At 42.5% G+C, this 18161-nt stretch overlaps 2 protein-coding genes across 4 annotated transcripts in view; both read right to left on the bottom strand.

Moving 5' to 3' along the window:
- The window catches only part of pparg (peroxisome proliferator-activated receptor gamma), a 43989-nt gene extending 36411 nt beyond the window's left edge, over positions 1 to 7578 (bottom strand). The window contains exon 1 of one of the 3 annotated variants that reach the window (XM_039770888.1): positions 7330 to 7578. The gene's annotated coding sequence lies outside the window, so the exon portion shown is untranslated. Of the gene's footprint in view, positions 1 to 6034; positions 6747 to 7329 lie in introns of those variants that run through there. The other 2 variants (XM_039770885.1, XM_039770887.1) reach the window with 2 other exon arrangements.
- A 3787-nt stretch (positions 7579 to 11365) lies between these two features.
- syn2b (synapsin IIb) overlaps positions 11366 to 18161 on the bottom strand; it is a 61676-nt gene continuing 54880 nt past the window's right edge. Inside the window, exons 10-13 of the mRNA XM_039770882.1 lie at positions 15482 to 15631; positions 15229 to 15295; positions 12321 to 12534; positions 11366 to 11760 (exon numbers count right to left, since the gene is read on the bottom strand). Of these exons, the coding sequence (XP_039626816.1) occupies positions 11625 to 11760; positions 12321 to 12534; positions 15229 to 15295; positions 15482 to 15631 (567 nt within the window). The 3' untranslated portion in view covers positions 11366 to 11624. The remainder of the gene's footprint in view (positions 11761 to 12320; positions 12535 to 15228; positions 15296 to 15481; positions 15632 to 18161) is intronic.

The following is an 18161-nucleotide window of genomic DNA, read 5'->3' as shown; positions in this document are numbered from 1 at the left end:
TAGGAAGACAACAAAAAATTCCAAAAAAACCTTGCAGGAGAAAAAAATGGAAGCAATCTTGGGAAAGGCAATTCCGGGCAAGACTCTCTTCCAGGTAGGATGGGAGTGCAACGGGTGTCAAAAAAATGGGGTAAATACAATACACAAAACAGAACACAAATAATCCTCTTTACCGAGCTAGATGTTCACTCTATCATTACCACCTCAGAAATACAATACAGTAGTACAAACTGCTTTATCCGTGTATAGCACTTCTCACTAAGTGCAGGCGCAGAGCGCTGTGCCAACTCGCAATATAAAATTCAAGAACAGATTATACCACTGACCAAATGAAGAACTATCACATATAAAGGTGCACATTTGTTCAAATCCATCAAAACCAAAGTAGAAACTAATTAACATAAATGAAAAACAACAATAGCTATCCACCATCTAATTGTAGAAATTTGGCCAGATTGTGAAAAACAAAGTCAGACAAGCCAGACACAGTCAGAGTCGTGGAGACCTCTGCCAATTAGCCGCCTCCCTTTACTGACTACTTGACAGCTGAGTCAGTGCTGGGCTGGCCAGTCTGATGAAAGGACCCTTCTACCTGATGATTCCAGCGCTTCTTTATCTGACATATTGCCCAAACGTCATATTATTATATTATTATTATATCATCATATTGTTAGACATTACCAAGGTCATACTCAGTAAACCCATCTGCAGAAGTATTCAGTCCGGTTGAGGCCAGTGCAACAATGCCCTGCTCAGCAGACCTAGCCAATTAAGGCTAACCCAGCACAGTCAAGACCACCTTTTATACTATAGTCTAAAAAAGAAGATCTAGATTGTTAGGGACATACTGAGGATTGTATATGTGCTAATGGTGGAGAAAAGACCTACTTATATAGAACTGGTGAAGAAGATGACAACTTTTAGGAACCCTTGACAAGAAATTATATTTAGAAAAGTTACAGCATTGTTGCAAAAAACTGTCAGTGAAGTAAGAAGCATACATGATATTATACAAAAAGTGATCACTAAGTGTTGAGTCTTTGCCTGAGAGGGATATTCCATGATAATGATTTTTAAACTGGCCAAAAGTTAACTCTGATTACTAAGACATGTGAATTACAAGTGTTTAACAGATGTGGTTTACAACAAACAATTCTTGTTTCTGAACCAACACAAAATGGGTGGTGAATATCACCAAGTCAGTTACTCTCATTGAATTTCATAGCAGGACAGCAATATATTTGAAGGTTGCTTTTAACCTAGACAACATGTACGTGGATCAGTCCCTTTAAAATGCAACAGTCAAGCAATGGACACATCAATTCTGCCATGGCATTGCAGTGATCAAAGTTGACTCGGGGTCTAGCCAGCCTTTGACACAGTATTGACCCTGTGGAGCAAATCTTCAAGAAAAATTAAAGAGCAGTAGTCTGAGAAATAGCAGACATCTTAGAGATTATTAATGGGGTTTGAATCCATTCATCATAAATAGTGTAACAGGTCCAGGTATGTGCACATTGAACATCTAAGATTTTAACTTCTAAATTAAGGCATTCTCAGTATTTAATGTTCTAACGAGATTCTCAAGCCAATAAATTTGAATGGGGAGAAATGTAATAATCTGTTACTGTTACTGTGCTAGTTGACATGGTGGGACAGTTAGGAGTGGATGATGTCATTGTTATGACAGTAAAAAGATAGGAGTTGTGAACTTTCATGTTGTCCAAGCTTGTGGATATTGTGCTTAAAGGCTTTAGATTTTTATTTTTTACTTATGTATTTTGCCATTTTGCTTTGAAAGTATCAACTATGAGTTTCATTTTGCTTGTATGATCCATTAACAACCTTTTGACTAGAATTTGGTTTAGGGTTTTTGGCTCTGTTCGTAAATGGTCTTCTTGGTTTTGAACTTTTAACTATTTTTTGATTTTATTTTTTATTTGAAATACTTTATTAATCCCCAAGGGAAAATAGTCTTATAACTTAATTCCATCTTCCAGTCCTTGGCCTGCCATATACTTCCATCTCTGGGACAGCATGTGGTAATTTTTTAACACCAAAGTAATTCAAGGTTCAAAACATTACCAGCAAAACAATTTGCACAATTTGTATGATGTTGAAGGTGTAGTCCATATTAATTACATATCTTAAATGGCCTACATAACTGTCGATTTTATACTGATTTCTTCTGTTTGCAGCTGTCAGTCAGATAAAGCCATTGAAATCTGTCACAGCCTCTGCATTTTGCCTCATAACGTTGCCTCAAGGCAATGCTTCTCTGTTAAACTGTGGATTCAGACGGTGTCCAAACCCACTCTCTTCTCCAGATCTGACCACAGGTGATTACCACTTCATCTTCAATCTGAATGACTACCCTCGTGAAATGTGCCAATGATTAAGTCAGCTACAGAAGAGTGGTTGCACAAGCAAGGCAAAACTCTGTATGTGAGTGGCACAGAAACATTTTATGGACATAATCAGAAGTATATTAGAGTTCATGTTGACAGACAGAACTTCTTTGTTTTTTTTCTGGTGCTTCTCTCTGTAGATCAGGCTCACAACTATTTGATCACTTCTCATACACACATGCATCTAATCATCATGCACACACTGCATTTTATGATTTGTCTGGCGTGTGACCTGTAGTCACTGGTAAATGTCAGCAAAGAAAGAGAAAGGGCAGGAAAAGCATGGCGACTGTCATCTGAAGAGTGAATCATCACAAGATGAGGAAAACTTTCAGAATTTAGCCAACTAAAATGGAAATTTGACCACAAATGCGTCAAGTTCTTTTTTTGTCAAACCATTAATGTAAGTGTTGCAACAACGTCTAATCAGGAAGGATACACTCTTATACTTGTGGAACAGTTTAACAAATAGTCAATGCGTTACTGTATATATATATATATAAGTGTTTGATGCCCTTGACATAAGTCACTTACCCACATGGATGCAGAGAATACACGCTTAACCTGATGAGCCAAAAGATGAGGCCTTTTCTTCAAGTGACTTTTTGATTTTTTGTGAGTGCTCATTTTGTGGCTGGCTCACTTCATTTAAGACCACTTTTATTTGACCCCCTCATGCTTGTACTCAATTGGTGTGAAGCTGTTGTTTGAGAAGTTGTAAGTTCCAGTCATGTAAGGCAGAGCTGAAACTGACTCAACTGATAAGTGATATGCTGATACTCTCCTATGGGGCATACTGCTTAGGAACAGCCCAGAACACAATCCGTTCACGGTGGGTAAGACTCTGATTGGCAGATGAAATGTCAGCGTCATGGTTTACTTTAGCTCTCAAGTCAATGTGCTTTATTCTCACAGATTTAAGATGGAGCGCATATAACTGTTTTGTGGTGTTATGGTGCCTGTAGTGCAGCTGGGCATGACAGCACATAATATGTAGTGCTGGGCTGGATTCAGCGTTATCATATATAGCAATGGTCATGGAGTAGGGAGCACTATATTTAGTGATGGGTGTAAAACAGAGTCAATATAGGGAACAGGCTTATGATAGGAACAGGGCCTTATATAGTATTAGGCATCGAGTAGGAGTCTTTATATGCAGTACCAGGCATAGAGTGGAGCTATAACAATTTGTACAGAGCACACAACTGAGATCATTATAGTGTTAAAGCAGACCCCCGTGACCCTATGTTAGGATAGAGCGGGTTGGATAATGGATGGATGGATGTGGAAACTACCTCCTATAGTGCAGAGCAAGATGCAGAGCTACCATGTGTAGTTTCTCACGTGAGCTGGGCTTTCATATGTTGAAGGGTATGGACTGAAGTTATCATATGTAGAGCCAGGCTTGGAACAGAAACATCACATATAGTGATAAACCGGTGCATCTCTGGCCAATGTAGCCCTCACAGACTTACTTGGGTGAAGTCACTACTATAAAGAAAGCAAATCTTAAAAATGAAAACTAATATTGTAAAACCCAACCAGTAAAATTAATGGGAAAAAGGGAAGCTGTAACACTGTTGGAACACCTTTCTTCAATTTGAGAGGGGCTCTTACTGTGACGACTTTAGGGTAGGGAGCCCAGTTGGATAAAGATATATGTGTGTGGCACCTGATAGAAAAAATGTCCCAATGAAAACGGATTATTCTTTTAAATTAAAAGGTGTGGGCGCTTAGGTCAACGGTGTGCCGCCCAGGCGACTCGTCCTTCACCCTGTCCATCCTCAGCCTGGAGCCGGACTGCGTAGATCAGCTAACTGCCAGCCTAAGTCCACTTCAGGCCAACGATTAGCCAAGCAAACAGACCTTTACGCCTTGTGAGTCCTGTGCCAGCGCGACAGCCGTTTAACTTCGTTTTGTGCGCGGCTCGGCTGTTCATTAAATTGTTTTGCACAAATGCATGGAAAGGAAGATAGATACGAACAGAAAACACTGCGCGCCATGGCAAAGCACAAAAGGGCGTCAAAAATAACCGAAGTTATTGATGGGACAGGGCAACTTACCTGAACGGCCGGCAGTCGTCACTTAACGGGGCACCACAAATAACAAGACCGGGTCTTGGCACACTCCACGGACGGCTGGGTTGGGGCTGCCACCTGCCTCTACGTGGCCATCACTTACCAGTTTATCAAACGGCTAAGTGGCTCTAGTAAGTATTTAGTTATTTGTAACATATACACGTTCATATATTTATTGTACAGAAGGTGACTAGCAGGTATATGATTTGATTAGCACCGCTACTCTTAAGGAGGGCTGTTTCACCGATAACCTCCGATCTGCCACCCCGCATTGTGTAAACAGCACGTTATCAACGGCAGTTCTGCTTGTTCATTCATCAGTCCGTTTTCTAATTCATTTATTCAGTTCAGAATCGCGAGACTCGCTTCTTTTAATCAGATATTATAGTATGGATATGTAAGTTACAGTATATACGCTGCAACCACTCACACTAGCGACAAAGGCACTTATTCTGTATTAATCAACTGTCATTCTTTTTTCTTTACTTATGCCTTTCACAAAATAATGCATGCGTGTGTGTGTATACACACACGTATATATGCGTACATACATACATACATACATATAAAACAGAAGATTTGTTTGCTGTTCCTAAATAGGTATTCATTTTGGTGTAAATTCGCAATGTTTACATCAGAACATACTATTTACAGTTTCATTACGTTGGTTACTATTAGTTAAACAACAGACGAACCTAATAATTTCCTACGCCTCGCTTGATTTTTATGTGAGCTCATGACAGGTTTGCGATGTTAACTCTCTAACTTTTATTCATATTAACAAAACCGATTTAGTTATCGATTGTACTTTTATATTTAAGCATGAGAAAAGGTATGAGTTAAATCCTTTAATCTCCCTTATATTATGAATTACACTACTAATCACATTTCCCATTTATATTACTAAATTTACAGGATGTTAAAATTGCCTTCCTATGCTTTTCTGTAAAACTACTATCATAAAACTATAGAAGAATTTTGCCGTTAGCTAGTTAGATTTTCCCCAAGCAAAGCTCTCACTAATATTACATAGAACGATGCATTTGATTTCTTATTCTTTGACTAATTTTAAATATGCTTTAAATTGTGCACTCACGCTGACATTTACAATCACAAATACTGTATATTAACATGGGTTTTATTTCCTGCTGTTACTTTTAATGTTTGAGATCAAAGTTCTGCTGTTGACTACGTATTTGTCGTTCAGTTCTTACATCAGTTCTTACATCTTACATTAATACTCCTTGAATACAATTCCCTATTGTACATCGAGTGTAATTACCTGCTTTTCTTTTTCCCTTATACCCTTGGTCGGTGTTCATTTATTACTTAGATCTTTAACATTACTCTTTCTTTCTTTCTTTCTTTCTTTCTTTCTTTCTTTCTTTCTTTCTTTCTTTCTTTCTTTCTTTCTTAATAACACTGATTGACACACAATGGACCCTGATGTTATCGACTGACATTAACTGGAACTAATTATTACCTTTAACAGTACAATTTCTTCCCGTAAACATTTCATAAATAAATAAATAAATAAATAAATGTTACCAAGCTCGCTTGAAGCCTTTCTATTTGGATTTGAAATGCTGCGACTCCCAGGTGACTTTTTCTTGAGCGAAACAAGTGTGTCAGTCGCACTGACGTCCCGCACAATGGCACTGTAGCGCCTACTGTAAAGTAAGGCGTAGGATTTCACCTTCTGAACCAGCGCACAACATGGGTTTCCATGTAAGCCTCGATCATGTGAAAGGGAATTACTCACTCTGAGCTTTGCTGTGCTCAGATGAATACGTTCCCTTCTGTTTCATACAGATTAATCATATCCGTGTTAAACTCGCTGAATCGTATTTTTGCCTTTTGTCTTTCTGGTGAAATTAAAAAAAAACAAAAACGACGTCAATTTTGTTTAGGGTTAAGCAACAGTTATATATTGAATGAAAGAGAGTACCATGAATATTCAACTTTGAGTCGTTTGAGCTGTGGACCACCTCTCACACATGCTTCGCGCATTCAGGCTTGAAATTTAAAGCCCTTTATGCTTTTTATACAAGCCTTAGGCGAGTATTTGTTGTGTGACTTTCATTAACACTCGTGGCCGCAGCAAAGTGTCACCGCGGTAAAAATGCCTTTTATCATATTTTCAAAAGGAGCGTGTTGCTTGGAGAGCCCCAGCTTTTGTCTCAATAAAGCCTGGAAGCTTATCTAACGAATGCTTTATTGTGATACTAGATCTCCTTCAATTTCAGGAGTAAAATCAAGACTCAAAAAACGCCACCCTTAACGCCAGAGAAACTCCCCCACAAGAATAAAGTGCTTAGTCACTGCAGTTAAGTATTGCCCAACAATGCCAAGGTGTGCATAGCTGCTATACCCACTGAAAGTGTACGCGTCCACTGTTAAACCTGTCATCCACGCACGGAGTGGTCTGAAATGCATGAAGTCTTAAGACTGAGTAATTAATACTTCACAAAAATATTTTAGCAATCGGCAATTAAAAGTGTACAGACAAGGGGCGGACCGGTCAATTTCTCCCTAGTGGTGGCAATTTACTCTTTTTATCAGGTGGACTGGGCTCTCGCACTAGACAGCCTGTTTCAGTCCGGCGGCGTTCTGCTGTTGGACTTATTGCCAGTAGATGCGTGTCTAGCTGTGTATCCAGATTTGATCGCACATCTCTATCTGTGGCTGGCTGTGAGTGAATGACTGACTACACGACTGTCGCTCGCTACCTGGCGGTAGCGTTGTGTCTAAGTATGGCTAGAGGTGCGACATTTGTCTGAAGTCCCTTTCTTAATCCAACTCACTACCCCTCTTTAAAACTACTGTGACCGGCGGACACTGACCTGTCTAGGGTTAATCTTTGTTGCTGTCCTTCACTGCGAGCGTCCGCTCATCTTCTTTTGCAGAGACAGACAAGATTACTTCGCGCAACTTTAAGAAGATCGGTTGCTGGACATGTCAAAGTCCTAAAACGGGATCCCCGCCTCCTCTTCCTCCTCCTCCTCCTCCACCCCCTCTGCCGGGGTCACATGGAGGAGTGGATCACATGGAAACAGCTGGTTGCGGAAGCTCACAGTCCCGCGCGTTACGGAGACGCCGATGCGCTGTGTTCCACCGTCACTTGCAACAGCGGACAGAATGGACAGATTGTCTGTGGAAACTGAGAGTGCGCGACACCCGCCTAAATGGGTAAACAATATTTCGTCGATATCGGAGAGCCGAGTTGTTCTTGTAAAAGTGCAGCACGCCCCTTTTTCTCACAGCGACCAGGTGCCACGTTAGAGTGAAATACTCACCTGTCCACTGACCACACACTCCACACGTACTACGAGTTTCCTGCTGCATTTAGTGATCTCTGTGTTGTCGATTCTAATTCCTCAGTTAGTTTTCTAAATTGAGCCACCAGCCACAGGGGATGCACAAACCAGTGTGTTTCTTCGTGCCGGTCCCAAGCCCGGATAAATGGGGAGGGTTATGTCAGGAAGGGCATCCGGTGTAAAATTTTGCCAAATCAATATGCGGACAACAATACAAATTTCCATACCGGATCGGTCGAGCCCCGGGTTAACAACGACTGCCACCAGCACTGTTAGTTAGCCAACAGGGTGCTGGCGGAAATTGGGCTAACAGAACAAGATGCAGAGGACAGAAAGATATGGGAGATGATGATCCGCTGTGGCAGCCCCTAACGGGAGCAGCCGAAAGAAGAAGATAGAACCTAAGAGATTCAGTAGGATTTGGCTAACTGTATTGTATTTCATTCTCAACGTATTTGAAGGAGGGTAGCATCTCAAACGAATAGCACATGGTAGGCATTAAGAAAAGACTGTCGGCAAAGTTAACCTAGGGCTGGCGGAGTAGTTAATTCATTGTTAGGCTGGGCACTCTGGTCACACTCACAAACTGGTCAGACCTTCGCATTACTTAGATGTCCATGACACCTATCGTTGGTACAGGTCTTCTGATCCATGACAGGATCCAGATGAGAAAAGTTAAACAGGGGATACAACCGGGAATCAGTGTGTGTGATCCCTCTTGTACTTTCTTTTAACAGTTTGAAATGATGATTCCGAAAATATTTGCTTGGTAGTTAATTAGGCAAACATAAAAAATAAGTCACACAATAAAGAGGGTATTGTGAAGACTTCGTAGCCTGCTGTGTTTGATCCATCTGTTGTATAGTGAATTTGGTTTAGATGAGGGTCACTCCTCATGCCAGCTTAGGTATTGTTTTTCCACCATTGCCCACATGTTTAATGTAAAAAATCATTGACAGAGCATACAAGTACATGTGTGTGAAGAGGGCATGGTGCTGGTGGTGGGCAGTACTTACAGTGACCTGGTGCAGCACAGCTCAGTATCAGAGCTCCGGAGGAAACAAGGCCAAGCAGCTTGATGTTTTGGCTTCCCTCCCTTTGTGTCGGCCTGACCTCGAGCTTGAGTATCTCAGTTGTGTCTAACAGACCAGAAGTTAAGCAGGATCTTGGGTACCAGCTACATTACCATAGCGCACGCCAGAACTCTCGAGTTGCCTTCTTGAAGAAAACCCTCACAAGACAACGTACAGTTTCCCCTGAAGTTCATAGCAACAAGATTCTGTTAGTGGATTTTAGCCTACTTTTTGCAGATGAACAAAACTACAGCCCCCCATACCCAAACCGCAGACTGTGCATAATCTTAGGTATTACTGATCAGCAGTCAGACTGATTGGCGAAGTTGTCCTTGCTTTACTACTTACGTCCTCCGTTCTCAGTTCGATTTTGCCAGTACCAGTCCAACGTTTCTGTAACCAGTCTTCTTGTCACCTTTTGGCTGCCCAGCTCTGCTATGACCAGTCCACTTGCCACTCTTTTCATAAATCAACTCTGCTGGTCTAGTCCAACTGTGATCTGTTAGCAGCTCTCTGCTGCTGTGACCAGTCCGCTAGTCACTGGCTGCTAGCCCAGCTATACGGTCACCAGCCTGTTATTAACCGTTTGGCATTTCTGCTCTGTTTTTTATTAATCCTGGAGTTAACTAAATGGCTCATTTGCTCTGGTCTCATAATAGCCAGCCTGTCTCTACTTTTACTAGTCTTCTTATTATGGTTTGACAGCCCAGTTCCATTCTGATCTTTCTAGCTGTCATTCCTGAAAGCCTGCATCTGTTGATATCAATCTTGCTGTCCCAGGTTGGCAGCTCAGCCCCAGTTCAGGTTTGTGTATTTTCCAGCTGTGCTCTACAAATACTTGTGCTGTACAGCTTTGCTATGAGCGGTCACTACCTCTTATAAGCTGTACTCCATTGCAGCCACTGCAGTTGTCTCAAGCTGACAGCCTAGCGCAATCAAGGCCAGTCCAGTGGTAACTGGTGAGTGGCCACTTTTCAGTCAGTGTTGTGGTGCTGGTAAGAGCTCTTCTCAATATGGACTGGTGAAGCATTTCCCTTTGGGGCCCCTTTGAGCACAGCAGGTCCTGTCCGTGACAGTTGGCACACTTGTAGCTGTTAATTGCTCTAATAAGTTTAGTGTGTTGCCCGGCTACACAGCATGTCTTTGTTTCTTTTATGTGTCGTGCTGTTTATTGTAAAAAGATGATCCATGCTTGCAGACAAGTGACAGTACTAGGCTGACAGACCAAAGTATAATGTTGACAAGCTCTTGCAGTACTTTGCACTATCAGAGATGTTGACAGGTCCTGTACTCCTGGGGTGTAGAGGTACCAAGTCCAGTGGCTCAGAAAATACTGGTAGTGTTTTGTAGAGAAGAACAAGTGTTTGGGGTCCTGAGGATCCCCAGATAGATGACAGAACTCTCAATGTTCATTAGATCACTTAAAGGTTCAGGAGACCAATTGGAGCAGATGCCGAGAGCCCTACTAAACCTTATGTACTAGAAACTAAGAAAACAAAAAGCTCATTGGTATAATATACCCGTATTAAATGCTGCAGGGTTTTTGACAGCATTCTTACAGTGTTTGGCTGACCCCTTGTGGCTGAGAACCCTCGCTGCTTATACCACCAAAGGAAATGTTATAACGAAGGCAATGTAATGTACTGCATGCAATAAAGAAGAGTCTATTCATCTGTGAAAATAATTGGTGCAGGAAAACAATATTAAAGAAGAGCTGATAGCTGGAAGACACACTGCCTTTCGGTGAATTTGCTGACTCACAAATTCTGGATTTGCAAACATAATTTATTTTGGTCACACGTTTATTCTTTAGCAAATGTACAACTAATAAACAGGAAAATGGCTCCCCTGGAACATGAGTGGCTAGAGAAGTGGGGAGCTGAACGGCACATGCTACATGGCACACAGCAAGGCCATCAGGTGTAGAGCTCTGCTTTGATAAACTCGAACTGCTCTTTAACAGGAGGCTGCAGGAGTGTCGCCTCTGATATGTATGGTATAGCTGGTAAAGCCACTGTTGTACTGCCAAGTTTAAAGAGTATATAAAGCTGGCCTGCAGATTTTAAGGAAGTGGGTCACAGGGTCAAACTGGGGTTATGGTCTGAACTGTCTAGTTGCACAGAGTGAGGGTCACGGGCGCAAAGCTGGAGACATGTTCATAGTGGTTTCTTTGTGCAGTGCTACAAAACACAGCTACGGAGCTGGTCTGAAAGGTACAGAAATAAAATGGGGCTAAAGTGAGCCAAAAGGAGTTCAATAATAAGAGAAACTGATCTAATATTGGGTGAGGGCCAAAAAACAAAGCCATAAAACACAGAACAAATTGAGAGCTATAGTCCTATAAAGTAGGTATTCTTAGGAGAGTCCACAACTAAAACATAGGGCACAGAGTGACAAATTAGATTTTACAATACTAACAAAAGGGTCAGAGAGCAACATAAGAAGATGAGAACATAAGAAGGAGAGTTAGAGGAGAAGAATGCTACAAAGCCAATCTCTAATAAGCCTTTGCTTATTGCACACAGATAAAGCAAGGCGAGTGCAGATTGACAAAACAGTAGGCCTCAGACCTATGTAGGATACAGGGATAAAGTAAGGGCCTGTTATGAGCTACAGAGAGGAAAAATACTTAGCTGATTTAAGGATTCACAGAGAGCTGAAAAGGGAGATTCAGGTTTGGGTGCACATGATCACAGAGGAGGCCCTCCTCTGTCTGCCTCTCTACAAAAACATTGGGAATCGCACAGTTCAATCTGAAAACAAACTGGCAAAGGATTTCCTCAGGCTGCGGATGGTCTCTGCTTTTGCTTCATCCTCGTTGACACTGGAGCGAAAGAAGGGCGACTCACTGAAGCTGAAGGCGTTGGTCAGTGACTGCGACTTGCTGTAAAACATAGAGACATAGGCTTAGTGATTCAAGTGCAGAGAAGAGAATGTTGTTTGAATGCGATGACTGCAAAGTGGACACCTGGCCAGGTAGGAGATATGGAGGAGATCATGCTGAAACATGCACCTTATGTTTGGTTCTCCCAGCTGCTTTTACATAAGCTTTACTCTTTTTGCCTTGGCAATTGGCAGCACTTTCTACTCTGCCTTCACCTACATTTGTAAGATGCTACTCCAGACATGTTGGGGTGTTAAGAGAACGTGCTAGAATATCAGAGTCAGTCATGATAACTGCTACTGAGCCCCACTCACCCTAGTGAGCACTGCTGAGCATGCTGGCCACTAAAACGCAGCTTCAGCTTTCTCTTTACAGGTTTTGTCAGTATTAGAAATAAAAAGATCCTGAAGTGACATGAGGAATCTTGGAGCAGGAATGCACCTAAAACATTTTCACTGGCCACAGCCGAACCTGATAGACTGAGTGGGTGTACTCAGAGAGCCTCTGACTTTCATATTTTCCCTCTCCCTTGGTCAGAAAAATCAAGACGTTTTTCTTACTTGAGCTGTGGATGCGGCAGGGTTCTCTGCTGTGAGATTGCTGGAGGCTGAGGCCGGGGTGGTGGCTGTTGTTGCAGTATCTGTCCTGCGGGGGGCACCCCTTGTCCTTGCTGGCTGGTGGGAGGAGATGCCAGCTGGGGGTTCACTCCCTCTGCAGACGGACCCTGGGCTTGCTCTTGCACCACCTCTTGACTTTGGGGTTGCCATGGGCCCCCTAATTTCAGCACAAGAAACACTTGATATTGTTACATGCAGCAAAAGGCCTGTTCTCCTGCGCGGACTTATAAATGACACTAAACCTTTTAAAAAAAATTTAAGACAAGACAATCAAATAGAAATGCAAAAAATATCCAAGGAAAGGCAGCAAAATTGCAGTAGGTCTTGGAATACTGCTCCACTTCTTTGGATATGAAAAGACTATAAGGGTTTAAGGATTGCAAAGAATGCCACATGGGAAACAGCAGGGGCAGACTGGAACAAGTACAATACTCTAGAATCATGCAATGCAGTAAAGGAGGCATGCGCAACTGGGGAGCACTGGGGGACTGGGTCTGCTTGGGGCGCCGGAGAGTGGAGGTGCCCAGTTTTCATCAGCTCACCGGCTCCCACAAAAGAAGCAACACACACACATTGTTTATACAATCTTTTATTTCTCTAATAAAAACATAAAAAGGATTTCAACACTTCATACATCATTTTCAGGAGGGGGGCATGCATAGCCATCAAAGAGTTTCTTTTTGTCACTCGTCACACTCACGCCCACAAGCACCAGGGCGCAAACAAGGAGCCAAATCTTGGCTCACACTGGGAATCAGACAAAAAGTGAAAGAGAGCTATAGCTTGTCAGAGGGTACTTGGGGTTAGTTTGAGCAAAATGTGTCACAAAAGAAGCAGAGCTACCAATCCAACATGATTTTGTGAAAATGCCAACATGCTGGCCACACACAGCCCACTAATACCAGTCAAAAGTCTGCACAAGCCTAGGAGGTTTCTGCAGTATGCCCAGACATTCCTGTGCCTGAAATGTGCACCTAAAGAACTGAGGGTAATTGACTGCTGGCACCTACCAGGCACTGGATGGATAATGCCAAGCAGCCCACTGCTAATACTTAGGTCACTGCTTTTGCAAACTTTAATGTTTCCCTAACTCCATGACTCATCTTGACAATTAGCGTTCAAATGAAGGGCTGATACATCAATGATATGGCCTACAGCTCTGCATATTCATGGAAGTGGAACTAAGAGAATGGTGTGTGCACAGATAATTGCTTGTTGTGGTTGCAGCTGCTTGTTAATGAGCTTTTTTCAGAAGTCAGAGAGAGGCAGAGAGAGAGATTGCAGGCACTTCCAAAACAGGCCAACCATCCGAAGCAAAGTTCCCGACAGAGCAAGCTCCTTCATTTTGACTGCATGTGCCCTGGGTGGCTTCATGTTATCTGCTGAGCCAGACAGGAGGCAAGACACTGCTACCCTAATGGCTCCTCTCCAAATTCAAAGTATTTTAATGAATAAAGAAGCTGTGGCCTTGATTCTTCATGGACTCCCAGCCAAGGAAGACTCAGAGGTGGCAGGCTGCAACTACTGGGTGTCCAAGTCTGTTATTCTGACTGCAGCTGCTTCTTCTTTTTATTTTTCATGTATAACATTTGGGTAGGTAACCCAAAAATTGGTCTCCCAGGGAACAGACTCCAGCAGCAAATGACCAATATAAAAGAATAAACTTCTAAACAAATAAATAAAAAAACTCACATGCCTTCTCATAGGCTCAAACTCTTATTTGTTCCCTGACTGCTGGCATGAAACATCACTAATATCCTATGAGCAACCCACAATTCCTTGGAGTATGTAGCTGTTTGGACCTAAAGAACTTGATCTTGAGTGACTTATAGCGGTCGGTGGCTAGTGTAGGGGCATTTATCTTGCTAGGAGCTGCATGGATGAGGGCAAAGCCACAGCATGTTGATGAGAGCTCACTGAGCAAGGCTGCATTTCTGAAACAATCTGTTACATAGACATGAAGCAGGTGGCCATCTCTGACATCGGGGCTCAGGAATTATGTCTACAAAGAGAACGAATGAAACAGACAATGAAAGAAGAATGAAAAGGGAATAAATGATAAAAAATCTGTAAGTGAATAAAAATTGAAATGAAGACAAGGACGTAATAAATAAAAACAGGAAACTAGTAAACAAAGAATCAAGGAAAGATGTGAATATGAAACTGAAATACAGAATATATAAATGAATTGAACAGAACTGGACACAAACAAGGAAGAGAGATAAAGTATATTTCTAAAAAAGGGAGAAGAGTAATCGTGTAAGTAAATAGACTAATAACATGAGGCAGGTGGGCAGGCAATTAGGACATTTCATTAAACTGGTAGTCCCTGGGCAGTTGTCTGCACCACTTGTGATCATTGACAAGCTGAGAGGGAATCCAGTTTGCTAATCTCAGTGCCAAGTGGCTGGTCATTTCCTGCTTAAGTTCAAGGTTGCCATTTGCAGCCTCCGTGTTAAATGAAGGAAGACGCTTAGCAGGACAAGTGTGGTGAAAAATATACAGGCACCTCATGTGTGGACTGGTAGAGGAATAGAGAAAAAGAAAAGACTAGTGAACAACACACAACTCTGTTTCGTACACCACCACCAAGAGCCCTGAAAATCACAATGATACAGAGGAGCAGGCAGCCATTAAAACACGCACATGAACACAGGTGGACGCTACGTCTTGACACTGCATAGAAAAACACAGTCCAGGTGAGCACTGAAACACTGCAAAAACTGCACGTTAATTTTGTCTCATCTTCTTTTTTGGTAAGAATTGCTTTTGTGGTCGGCATTTTAGGTGGCCTGGACTTGTTTTGGTCCGACTGCAATGCCATTACAGTCGAGAATGTACTGTAAACAACCTTGAGGGGCTGGTCGCTGGGCTTGGGTCTTGCTGGACTCTGTCTGACCATCTTGGAGCAAACCACTCTGAAACAGTGAGAAAGCAGAAGAAATGCATATATATGTTAAATACTGTGCTTACTGCATGTGCTCTTGACCGGGGGACCACTGCTGCCAATGTAAATATTCAGTACTACTGTCAATGAGCTCTGATCACCCCGGGACATTGTCTGGACTGTGCAGATATGCTAGATTATTGTATGATAATACTACCTGGGGCTGTTGGGTGCTGATACTTCTCTGCGGAGAAGCATTTGCTGTTCTGGACAGCACCTGGTTCATTTTGGCTACGACCATATCTGCAATCAGCTGTCTGTCTTCAGCCTGGTGTTCTCCAATGAGCTGCATGGAAGAGCCAATTACCTAAGAAAGAGAAAGTGACAAGTGAACAGTAGAAATTGTGGTTCTCTTCACCCAACTGAGTTCCTGGTGAGTCGGTTGGGGGAATGCTGATATCAGTCAGGATACACTGGCTGTAAATGACTGAAATAAGAGGAAAAATCAAAATCTTTATTCCAGAGTGAGTCCATTTGCAGTTCTGTTTATAGTGGATCCGCTGGTCATTGAGACAAATCTGGACACTAGATACTGCATTTTAATTCTTCATTCATAAACTTGATCTTGAAATGTTGCAAAGCTGCAACAAAGACCATCAATGCTTCCACAATAAGGAACTGTGATCCCAGTTTCTTGGAGTGATAATGACCAAGCACTGGCAGATTTGCCTTATTCATTACGGTCCTGCTTTGCCATACACAAAATATGAAACAGTCCATAGGTTAGCTAATGAGAAGAATTATAGGATGAGGGCAGCCTGGATGTCACGTTTTCAGTGTCTGTCATCTTGATGAACTATGCTTGTATTTAGACGCACAATAAAATGTATTAATGGGCCAAGCTAAAACAGGGACACTAGAACCTACTGGGCATACCTACAAGTCTATGGATGTGTGCAATAAACAGCCATTGCATGTAGTGACTAGGATTACTCTGCTGCTTACAGAACATTTTAACTGTAAAAGCCAGTTGTACAATTATCTATATGCATGCCTTCTCACTTTTTCCTTTCTTTAAAAAGTAACATTATGAAGCAATAAGTGTGCACACTAATGCTGAAGTAAATAATTCTCCCTAATGTATGTACAATATTTATGACATAAATGGCAGAATTTGTGAGCTTGTCATACTGCAACAGCAACACAGGAGCACCGCAGGGGACTGTACTGGTCCTGTTCAGCCTATATACATCAGACATCCAATACGATTCGGAGTCCTGCCACGTAAAAACGTTCGCTGACAACACTGCTTTTGTGGGCTGCATCAGGAGTGGGCAGGAGGAGGAGTATAGGAAGCTAATCAAGGACTTTGTTAAATGGTGCGACTCAAACCACTTACACCTGAACATCAGCAAAACCAAGGAGCTGGTGGTGGATTTTAGGAGGCCCAGGCCCCTCCTGGACCCCGTGATTATCAGAGGAGACTGTGTGCAGAGGGTATAGACCTATAAATACCTGGGAGTGCAGCTGGATGATAAATTGGACTGGACTGCCAATACTGATGCTCTGTATAAGAAAGGTCAGAGCCGACTATACTTCCTTAGAAGCTTTCAACATCTGCAATAAGATGCTGCAGATGTTCTACCAGACGGTTCTGACGAGTGCCCTCTTCTACGCGGTGGTGTGCTGGGGAGGCAGCATAAAGAAGGACGCCTCACACCTGGACAAACTTGTTAGGAAGGCAGGCTCTATTGTAGAAATGAAGCTGGACAGTTTAACATCTGCGGCAGAGAGACGGGCGCTGAGCAGGCTCCTGTCAATCATGGAGAATCCACTGCATGCACTGAACAGGATCATCTCCAGACAGAGGAGCAGCTTCAGCAACAGACTGCTGTCACTGTCCTGCTCCACTGACAGACTGAGGAGATCGTTCCTCCACCACACTATGCGACTCTTCAATTCTACCCGGAGGGGTAAACGCTTACATTATTCAAAGTTATTGTCTGTTTTTACCTGCATTTTTATTACTCTTTAATTTAATATTGTTTTTTGTATCAGTATGCTGCTGCTGGATTATGTGAATTTCCCCTAGGGATTAATAAAGTATCTATCTATCTATCTATCTATCTATCTATCTATCTACTGCTTTTATATCTGATAACACAACTTCAAGACAGGTTAGGCTGATTTATATCTTAGCTTATACTAGTATGGCAGAGTGGTGGCTCTGAGGCTAGGGATCTGTACTGGCAATCAGAAAGTTGCCGGTTCGAATCCCTTAAAATGCCAAAAGGGTCTCTGCTCTGTTGGGCCCTTGTGCAAGGCCCTTAACCTGCAATTGCTCCGTACTGGATATAAAATTAATCTGCATTCGTCCCTGCATGTAGGCTCTCCAACCTGCAGGGAAAAACTTGGGGGTTGGTGGCAGAATTGGCATTCCAGCCACCATAAAAAAACCTCACACTGGTCCACTCCATCTGAATTAGTGTGGTGCTGAGGTATCACCCGTTGCATGGCTGCACTCGGGTTCTAATCTGGATCCTGAGTTGGTTTGTCGTGTGGTGGGTGCGGCAATGCGCAGTGTATCTCTATACTAGTATGCCTCACAAATATCCCTGCGTTTTGTGGAAGTTTCTTTTTTGCCCTGAACACTCTCAGATTGTCAATGTCACTCACAAATAGTATAATATATGCACACTTACTCCTATGTACATGTCTGTACATTCTCATATACGCACATGAATGTGTACGGCTTAGTCATGTACACACAGAAAAGTACAAGGGTACAATGTGTCCACATGTCATTGGCAGGCAGTGTTTCTTGATGCCTCAAGCCCTTTTGTAAGCACTACACAAAGATATTGGTGACTGCCACTTGCATGGCTTGGAGAGGGTGT

The sequence above is a fragment of the Polypterus senegalus genome, chromosome 12, assembly GCF_016835505.1.
Source record: "Polypterus senegalus isolate Bchr_013 chromosome 12, ASM1683550v1, whole genome shotgun sequence".
Lineage (NCBI taxonomy): Eukaryota > Metazoa > Chordata > Cladistia > Polypteriformes > Polypteridae > Polypterus > Polypterus senegalus.
This window is presented reverse-complemented; position numbering and strand designations above follow the sequence as displayed.